Source organism: Oncorhynchus masou, chromosome 9 (genome assembly GCF_036934945.1).
Source record: "Oncorhynchus masou masou isolate Uvic2021 chromosome 9, UVic_Omas_1.1, whole genome shotgun sequence".
Classification (NCBI taxonomy): Eukaryota; Metazoa; Chordata; class Actinopteri; order Salmoniformes; family Salmonidae; genus Oncorhynchus; species Oncorhynchus masou.
In genome coordinates this window covers 46088686-46099241 of record NC_088220.1, presented here as the reverse complement: position 1 = coordinate 46099241, position 10556 = coordinate 46088686, and the positions used below count along the sequence as shown (strand labels likewise).

Below are 10556 nucleotides of genomic sequence, written 5' to 3'. Positions count from 1 at the left end.
CTACTTTACATTGTAGAAAAGTGTCATTCCTTCATTGTTGTCACATGAAAAGATATACTCATATTTACAAAAATGTGAGGGGTGTACTCACTTTTGTGATATACTGTACATAGTCCGAGTCGATATTCATGCAATAATAAGGAATTCCCTCGGCCACAAATTGGGGAAAAGAAAGAAAAAATCCCATTGACCCCCAGTGTAAAAAAGCCAACTTTGTTGTCAATTTTTTTGTTATACAGAAATAACAAAACACTCAAAAGCTGCTATGTACATGTAACCAGGTCAAAACCCCTGAAAATGTCATCTTGTTTTCAAGCCACAGTAATACACATTTTTAGACCAAACCTTCATCAGCCCCCAATGACGATGCATTGAGTAGGGTGCTCAATTGGTAATCAAACCTAAAACTAACCTTCAAAATATTGTGACAACGTGCAACCCAGTCTCCTCATAGCCACGCAGCAAAATTTGCCTACATTTAGGTTAGTGTTTATATATGTATTTCACACTATGTTGAGGTAAAAATCGGAGTATAATGCTTGTATGGATGTCAACAAAAACACGTTTATGGCAACTTTACCAATCAACTGCATTACCCTTAAAAATGACTGAATACCACCACCGACTTCTGTTTGCTAGCTAATGCTAACCGTCGTATATGAACAAGAGATAGCATTAAGCGGTCAGGTTTTAGAAATCTGAAAAGGGACAACTTCTACATGTTATGCAGCGAAAATAGCCAAATATATCTAAATCGGACTTAAGTCACCACATTGTGGACCTGGTACAATAGATAATTTATGACGGATTTGAAGAATATCCATTTGTTAGGTCGGATTTGTTGAATATGGGACGTCTGCATTCCATTGCCAACTTCACCGCTTCTATCAAAGTTTGAACGTTTTCTGATCAGTCTAATTTGCACAGGGTGAGGTGAGGGTTATCAAATCAGGATCAAATCATCTGATCTTCTCGAGCTCATTGATGATAGAATGTTGAAAACGGTGGAGCATTGCAAATGTAAGGAAGTCATCCATAAAGTAAAAAGGCCAAACAAACTTTTCATTACAGAAAGGAATCTCAAAGCCCATAATAAGCAAACAAGCAACACATGTACATTTCAATGATGAGGATGGAGATTTAATGTCTCTAGTTTATCTGGTAACCGATCTCCTCTTCTGGAGGCAAATTATGAAACAAACTATAAAAGTAAACTAAAAACCCCTACATTAAACCCTGTGTTTCTAATGATTAATAAGCCATGTCGTCAAGTGTTTGTCAGAAGGACTACTGTAGCGCTCATCACACAAAAATCTGAATCCTCCTGCTTGTAGTTGACAAAAGTGACCCTTTGTCTAAATGTTTAGTAACAGCTGACTGTAAGAACACCAGGCTCTCTGGGAGTGGGTTTTGCTACCCGACACTCTAGCATGTGGCTGACTGATGTAAGGAGGACCATCTGCTGAGAGTAACCAACAGACCCTTGAAGCTCACCATCAACACACTACACACACACATGAGCGAGCACACAGTCACACACACACAGAAACAGAAAATAGACACAGACGTGTAAAATCATACGTGCTCGAGCATACATATGACAGAGAACACACCCACTTGTACTCATGATGCACACAAAAACACAAATACAAGGCCATATAAATAAAAATTCATTCAGAAAAAAAAGAAAATGGGAACATTTCCAAATATTTTGCATTTAAAACCTGAGGTATGTTCACGCTCACAGTGACATTTCACTAGTACATGGGCAGCCTGGGAGTACGAGAGCTAACCACGATCCTCCATCTCTTTCGTAGTCTACCATCTGCCCCAGCCCACAAATAGAGCGGCAGTCTGGACCTGGCCAGCCCTCAGCAACCCACTGCCCAGACAGTAATACAGAACGCTGGGCTCTATTTGTGTACTGTGACTCACCTGACTCTCACAGGCGGATAGGTCAGCATTATAAGTCATCAAAGCTCTATTAAGAACAAGGAAAATAGATCTGACACATCTGAGGAAGCTGGACAGCCATCTTATTGTCATAACACATCTCCTGAAGTTTGCTGACGACACAACAGTGGTAGGCCTGATTACCAACAATGATGAGAACTCCTACAGGGAAGAGATGAGGGTCATGGTGCCAGGAAAACAATCTTTAATTCGATGTCAACACTATGAAGGAGCTGATTGTGGACTTCAAGACAAACCAGGTCGGTGGCGTTAATGCACCTAATTTATGAAAGTTGCCAATCGCAATATAAAGTCCAGAGAAGAAAAATGGAGGAGAGGAGGAGAGATGACTAGAACGATTCGGTTTACCGTTTTATGTGTGGATTAATTGTCAGAGTAGAAGACCTTGTGCATTTCAGGTAAAATAACAACTCAATGTTTATAATCCCAGGACAAATTAGCTAGCAACAGCAAGCTAGGTAAATAGGACAAATTAGCTAGCAATTGCCATAAATGTTTAATGCTTTCGACTTGTCCCCAAATTAATGTAATTGGTTCAGAGTTTGTTTTGATATTTTAACCTGCGTGTGGTGATTTCGTTTGGTGTGGGGGGACAAAATACACTTATGCATGATGGCGCACGCGTGCAGCCGGTTTGGGTTCTGTGTAAGACCCTCACAAACGTCTACAGAAGCTCTATTGAGAGCATCCTGTCGGGCTGTATCACCGCCAAACCTGGACAACGCTGGGCCAATTGTGCGCCGCCCTATGGAACTCCCAATCACGGCCAGTTGTGATACAACCTGGATTCGAACCTGGGTGTCTGTAGTGATGCCTTAAGCACTGAGATGCAGTGCTTGCGCAACTCGGGAGACCCAAAATGTAGTAACAAAAAAGTTATCAAAATATATTTTATATTTGAGATTCTTCAAAGTAGCCACCCTTTGCCTTGACAGCATTGCACACTATTGGCATTCTCTCAACCAGCTTCACCTGGAATGCTTTTCTAACCGTCTTGAAGGAGTTCCCACATATGCTGAGCACTTGTTGGCTGCTTTTCCTTCACTTTGCGCTCCAACTCATCTCTATTGGGTTGAGGTTGGGTGATTGTGGAGGCCAGGTCATCTGATGAAGCACTCCATCACTCTCCTCCTTGGTCAAATAGTCTTTACACAGCCAGGAGGTGTGTTGGGTCATTGTCCTGTTGAAAAACAAATGAGCGCAAACCAGATGGGATGGAGTATCGTTGCAGAATGCTGTGGTAGCCATGCTGGTTAAGTGTGCCTTGAATTCTAAATAAATCACCGACAGCACTGGCCATTGTTCGTTTCAAAATTCTTCCAAGCTCTTTCAAATCATTGCTAGACAATTTTTAAAAAATGGACATATTTTTAAGCAGATTTAAGTCAAAACTATAACTCAGGAACATTCACTATCTTTTTGGTATTTTTGGTAAGCAACTCCAGTGTAGATTTGGCCTTGTTTTAGGTTATTGTTTCTGCTGAATTAATCTCCCAGTGTCTCGTGGAAAGCAAACAAAACCAGGTTTTCCTCTAGGATTTTGCTTGTACTTAGCTCTAGTCCGTTTTCTTTTTTTATCCTGGAAAAATTCCCAATTCCTCAACAATTACAAGCATACCCATAACATGATGCAGCCACCGCTATGCTTGAAAATATGGAGAGTTGTACGGAGTAATGTGTTGAATTGGATTTGCCCCAAACATAACACTTTATATTCAGGACAAAAAGTTCATTGCTGTGCCACATTTTTTACAGTATTACTTTAGTGCCTTGTTGCAAACATGATGCACATTTTGGATTATTTTGTATTCTGTACAGGCTTCCTTCTTTTCACTCTGTCAAGTAGGTTAGTATTGTGGAGTAACTACAATGTTATTGATCCACCCTCAGTTTTCTCCTATCACATCCATTAAACTCAGTAACTGTTTTAAAGTCATTATATTTCCTGAGCGGTTTCCTTCCTCTCCAGCAACTGAGTTAGGAAGGATGCCTGTGTAGTGACTGAATGATACACCATTCAAAGTGTAATTAATACCTTCACTATGTTCAAAGAGATATTCAATGTCTTGCTTTAAAATTAAAAGTCTACCAACTGGTGCCCTTTGCGAGGTATTGGAAAACTTCTGTTGCCTTTGTGGTGTTTTAAATTCACTGTTACAGATAATTGTATGTGTGCGGTACAGAGATGAGGTAGTCATTCAAAAAGTATGTTAAACACTGTTATTGCACACAGAGTGAGTCCATTTAACTCATTATGTGAATTGTTAAGCAAACTGGGGTATTGTGTGTAGGCCAGTGGGGTATTATGTATAGGCCAGTGACAACAAAATCTTATTTAATCCATTTTAAATGAAAGGTGTAACACAATGTGGAAAAAGTAAAGGGGTGTGAATACTTTCTGAAGGCACTGTAGCCTGAGAAACATCAGGTTCAAACAGTCTATTAAACAGGAATCAGTCTACTAATCAAGGCTTTTCTTCACCGGGGAGAATATTTATTCAAATTTAACTCAAACACAATTGATCAACGTTTGATACAGCCAACAGACAGTGCACATTTTCTATGTATCATTTCAACTAATTTGGGATAAACAATTCAACTATATATGAATCTTCTGAAAAAGACAGAAGTCTCCTGACAGTCCAGTGAATGAGAGGTTCAATAGACATTTATAAAGGTTTATGTTTAGGAACAGGGAGTTGTTCCTGACTGTATGACCTGACAAGGATAGACTAACTCGAGCCAGGTCACACAGTCAGAAAAAACCCCTGTCCCTACTCATGGTGAGGACAGGTGGATTTAGTCCAGGACCAAAGTTTCCTCAGTTCAGACGATTCTATTGGTTCGGGGAGCTGCTGGTCCAATCAGGGCACAGGACTTCCCATGAGCCTCTCCTGGCGGAGGGACATCAGCCTGTTGAGCCACAGCTCCTCGGCCTTCTCCTTGTCCAGGAACAACTAGAGGAGAACACATAAAGGAGCAAAGCACACTGGTTAGACAACAGAACACACAAACAACCAGACATGAAAGTTATAGGGGTGAGTGACAGGGTCTGGAGAAAAGTGTGTGTGCATGTGAAAGAATCTGAGGGGAGATGTGTGGTTGAGAAAGTGAGGGATGAGTGGGTGCAACAATCAGATAACCTCTAGCAAGGTGTACATGTGTCTGTGTGTGCGTGCGTGCACGTGTCTGCAATGGGGGGGCATGGGCGTCTGCAATGATCCTGACTGAGCTCACTCTGGTGTGGTGCTCCGTCATACAGTGCCACCTCTTCCCGGCGCTCAGTGTGCTTTTTCACACAGGATGTGTCAAAGTGAAGCCCCCCCCGCAACCGGTCTGGGCAGCACACCTGCCACAATGGTCATGAGCCTAACACACAGGCCCTACTGAACTAACCCAGCATTGACCCCAATCTGGCACATGGCCATAACTTGACCATGAGTCAGCCACAGACCTGTGTTGATTGAAAGGTGCTTCCTTTAGCTTGCCTGACATGGTCCTAAGTGGCTCAGTTGGTATGAACATGGTGTTAGCAACAGCAGGGTGGTGGGTCCGAATCCCTATGAGGGCTACCCACGCAAAAAATATAAGCACTCACTGCTGTAAGTCAATTTGGATGAGTGAGTGTACCAAACATCAGGAACACCTGCTTTTTCAATGACAGACTGACCAGGTGAATGCTATGATCCTTTATTGATGTCACTTGTTAAATCCACTTCAAAACAGTGTAGATGAAGAGGAGATGGGTTAAAGAAGGATTTTTAGGCTTTGAGACAATTGAGACATGGATGTGTGTGCCATTCAGAGGGTGAATGACAAAATACTTAAGTGCCTTTGAATGGGGTATGGTAGTAGGTGCCAGGCGCACTAGTTTGTGTCAAGAACTCAACGCTGCTGGGTTTTTCACACTCAACAGTTTCCCTTGTGTATCAAGAATGGTCCACAAAGGATTCCAGCCAACTTGACAAAACTGTGGGAAGCATTGGAGTCAACATGGACCAGCAACTCGTGTATATGTGGCTAGCGCAGCGCAACCATTGGAATAATCCCAAAAGTGCAAACCATGCTCACCAGGAACTTCGGACAGGCTCAATTGAACGCTCAAAGTATATTTAAAAAAAAAATCACTTTTTGAACCCAGGTCAGATTAGCCACGATGGGATACTGCTGGGGCTGCATGGCTGTGGTGAGTGGCAGAAATACCCTCACCGGACAGTTTATTAGGTACACCACCCTGTCAATGGACCCATCCTGCCTGGTACAGGTTGTAGAATGTAGAATCCATGGCGCTAAGAATTCAGGCTATTCTTGAGGCCAAGGGGGCTCGGGTGTACCTAATAAACTGTCCAGAGATGTGTGTGTCTAGTATATGTATTATGTATGGATTATTGTCTATAATGGATCATTTATTTTCCCCATTGAGTATCATGTGCAGCACACTAAGAAGTAGGAACACAAAATTCCGGTATCTTTTCCAAAATTCCCTGGTTATCCAAAATCTTTGTTAGAATTTTGAAACCCTACCAAGAGGCCTACATTCTCTGCCTTGATAAGAACATTTGTCAAGGGAACCATATGTTTACAACCCGGTCACACAATTCACTTAAGGCAAATGTAAGTGCAGGTTTCTATTTTTGTTTTCTACAATATGGAGGTTAAAGACACCCTAAAGATCCACAGCAGCCTTTCACAGAGCACGGGCCGCCTGACAAAGAAAAACCCCTTCAAAAGACAGATCACCTCCATCTCTTCATATCCATTGTCTCTGTGTGTATATAATGACGTTTGATTTATCCAACGTGAGTCTGATAGCTTAGGAGAGCTAAATATGCAGTGTCTGGTGTGTAATGGCCTTGTAAATCACTCATCTCTCACCTTAAACACGACGACGCACACACACACACACGGCCTAAACCACAGTATGGGGTGTACACCGTTCGCTGTGTGTTATCTAGGGTTCGACACGATGACTAGATCAGCCCCCCCCCCCACTCAAATGGCCCAGGTTCTGGGGAGTCGCAGCAGTAACGAGTTTGAGATGACAGTATCTACAGTAGGGGTAATGGGGAATCATTATTCCTGATTGGCTCTCCCCCGCCTGGGGCATATTGCTGCCATAGATCAGGCTGTCGTGGGCTTGATCTGTATGTGTCAGGGCTAACTCACTTTCCCCCGCGGCGAGATAAATGACTCCACACAGCTCTTCCAAGGAGGGGTGGGGGGGTATGGTTTAAAGTTAGGCTTCAATTCCTATTCTAAGGCCTGACTCTGTGTGGATGGAAATGTTTGATTGTCATGGGGTGTGTGTGTGAAAGAGGGGACATGTGTGGGTGATAAGTGGGCCCAACACCGTGAGACAATCTCTGCAATACTCCAGTAACCTTTCATATACCTCGGTGTGTGTGTGTGTGTGTGCATTTGTGTGTCCCAATCAGAAAAGAGTGCGTGTGTGTGATAGGGGAGAACTTACACTGGGGTGTGCTAGCGTGTCGCTGTCGTTGTAGCGGATTGTGGTAGGTAGAGAGCTCACGTCTGTTAGGAGCAGAGGTGGGTCGTCCGGTTCCTGCTCGACTTTCACTGACTCGGTCTAAAAACACATACAGAATGCCAGTTGATCTAACATTACACAAGGGCTGCAAACTTCCCAGGTTCTCCAGATATCCTGGTTAGGGGATTCTAGACTTCCTGCCTATTCCCTCCTAATTCCAGGAATCGTCTAGTCGGCATTTCTGGAAAACCTAGGCATTTTGGAAAAGTAACCAGAATTTTGGAATTCTACATCACACCAAGTCAGATTACACATATCAATCACATGGTATAGTAGTGTAATATCCCATTTATTCATCACATCAAATTGTCTGACAAGAACAGCAAATGTGCTGCTTGCACAAACAAGCTGGAACACCACCAGTGCAGAGCAATGACAAATCCAGCAGATGCAGTTTCGTGTTTGGCCAGAAGATGGCAGTGGGAGTATAGGTCTGAAGTACTAACTGGGTCTTCTGAGCTGTGTGTGTGAGCGCAACTTTGTTTAACACATTCACTTCCTGCAGCTGGGAGGGACACCTTTTTTCTTTGGTGTGAATAAATAAAACCTAAAACTGAGGAGAGTGTATGTGCGTGCATGTGGAGCCTGATGGAAAGGGTTTAGAACTTGACTTACACCCTGTATCCTCATTATTTTATTAGGGCCTCTATTTGAAGATGCCGGGTGAACATCGGTGGCTAATTGAGTGCTAACTGGAGAGGGCTGCAGGTGTTTGGCCCCTGGGAGCCTCCGGTTAGGGACTGTGCTTCTGAGCTGAGGACCCTTAACTACAAGAAGTATCTCAATTACATTTAAACTTTGGTCATTTAGCACACGCTCTTATCCAGAGCGACTTACAATCAGTGCATTCAACTACACTCTATCGCCTTCCTTTGCCTGTCACACCACTTACACGGGCCAGGTGTAAAAAGAACAACAGCACAGAGCGGTAGACACAGGTTCCGGTCCCAGTGTCTGGTGTAATCGATCAACCAGCTCCACTTGGACTGTCACCTTTAGTCCTAACCCTCCCAGGATCGGCAATGATTGCCAACAAATCTAATATCCTCCACGTTTTCTCAGGCAGGAGCATTTCAATAATGACTTCTGTGCTTCTGCCGCTGTGTCTGTGGAGACAGAGAGAGAGGGCGAGGGACAGAGGCCCGCCGCAGTGGCTTTTGTGGTGGCCGAGTAGATAAAAAAAAAAAACAGTCCCGGCAGGCCCCCTCTCTCCTCCTGAACAAACGGATGGAGCAAACGGCATTGAATGGGAATGGTTTAATTTGGGTCCGGGAGCCGCCCTCGGACAGATGGAATAAAAACTGGAGGGGGGAGGAAAAAAATCAAATAAGAGAGTGAAAGAAGTGAAGGAGAGAGAGAAAACACACCTTGACACCATCTCGGGATGATTTGAAAGCTTGGGGAACAAAGGATTCGCTCTCAATTGCCTCAATGTCCTTTATCCTTCGCACTTGCTCCGCCAGCGACGTCCCCTCTGGAAACAGAAACACAAAAAGAGAGCGAGAGAGAGGAGGAAGAGGTTAGCAGTGTTAGGGGGGGGAGAGGTCACACACAATGGGATTTGTTAGTCGCCCTCGAGTCACGTTGACACAGCAGGGACATCAGGGGAAGTGAACCAATTACATTTAGGATGCTTGACTCCAGGTTGATGTCCAGGTTCTCTGGTAGTAATGCTCTTTGGCACCTGCTAAGAAATCTCTGATGTGACCAAATCTCTGTATTATTTTAAAGGAGAGATTAGATAGGGGGTTTGACAGGGGTCAGGGCTGGGGCCTACCTCCATGAAACAAGACAAAACAAACAAACAAACAACAGATTTGAACAGAGAAGGTTGATCCGTCCCAAATGGCACCCTATTGCCTATATTGTGCACTACTTTGACCAGAGCCCTATGGGCCAAAAGTAGTGCATTTGGGATGTACCTGAGGATCACAGTATATTTAGGAAAACTATAATTGTGATATATTGGATGATCAGTCATTGCCTCAAAAGCCCTGTCTATGAAATTATGAGTAGTTTCATTTCACCAGGCTCATCCCTCAGCTGTTTACCAAAACAGAGGTGGGGTGTCCGCTATGTTATTGTTTCAACTGTTGATTCCCCCTTTAAGTCTCAGTATCTCAGTGAGCACAGCCGATTCTCTTACAATGAAACTATTTAAAGTGTGAAAAAATCTAAATAAATCAAAATGGTACGCATCAAATTAAAAAGACGTAGGCGGAAGGCACATTTTTGATTTATGAACGTGTGTCTGAAAAGGTAGGAGCTGTAAGAGTCTGAACAATACTTTTCTTCTTTCGCCTGTCAATCTCTCCACCAATCAGTCAATATTCATCCCTCGCTTACCTATCCTTTCATCCTCCCCTGCACACTTCCATCTATCTAGCTGTCAATCTGAGAGACACTCCTGTCTGAGTTCCATGTAGAAGAGAGAGGTGCACAGAGAGAGACCTCCAGTGAGTCTGCATATGCTTCAATAACAGAAGCTGTGACTACAGTACCTGGTAGGGAAATTAAAGAGTTTCAATGAACAGGTGTGGGCTGTAATGGCTCACAATGAAAAACACAGATGCGTAAAATCGAGTGCGCACAAGAACACAGACAAATACACACACTCACACCGAAGACGCACCATTTTGAGCTAATGACAGGAATTAAATGCAACCATTAACTGTCACAGAGAAATTGTGACAACAGATCTTTCTGGGGCGCGTGTTTAATGAATAGATTCATATTTGTTCTGGTTTTCATTTGGTAAATGTGAGCGGCACAGCAACACACACACACTTCTCAATTTTTGCCTCAGTCCACACTGCAGACATGCACGCGTGCACACACACACACACAGTGAGGTAAAAGTAACAAAATAGGAGGACATAATGTTATTCAAACAAACTTTGTTTCCATTTATATTTACTGGGATAATTGGACAACTGACTGACAACTGGAATTAAGCCTTCCATCCATGACAGTATGTCTTATGTGACGAGAAGAAGAGCAAGAAATATAGATGTGGCGTCTCCAAAAATAGTTA

The 10556-nt window shown here is 43.2% G+C and overlaps 1 protein-coding gene across 3 annotated transcripts in view; it reads right to left on the bottom strand.

The window, feature by feature from the left end:
- Nucleotides 1-4439: 4439 nt before the first annotated feature.
- The window catches only part of rsrc1 (arginine/serine-rich coiled-coil 1), a 189736-nt gene continuing 183619 nt past the window's right edge, over nucleotides 4440-10556 (bottom strand). For 2 of the 3 annotated variants that reach the window (XM_064974138.1, XM_064974136.1), the window contains 3 exons: nucleotides 8890-8996; nucleotides 7445-7561; nucleotides 4440-4931 (listed from right to left, as the gene is read on the bottom strand). In XM_064974138.1, coding sequence (XP_064830210.1) covers nucleotides 4839-4931; nucleotides 7445-7561; nucleotides 8890-8996 — 317 coding nt within the window. In that variant the 3' untranslated portion in view covers nucleotides 4440-4838. The remainder of the gene's footprint in view (nucleotides 4932-7444; nucleotides 7562-8889; nucleotides 8997-10556) is intronic. The other variant, XM_064974137.1, reaches the window with a different exon arrangement.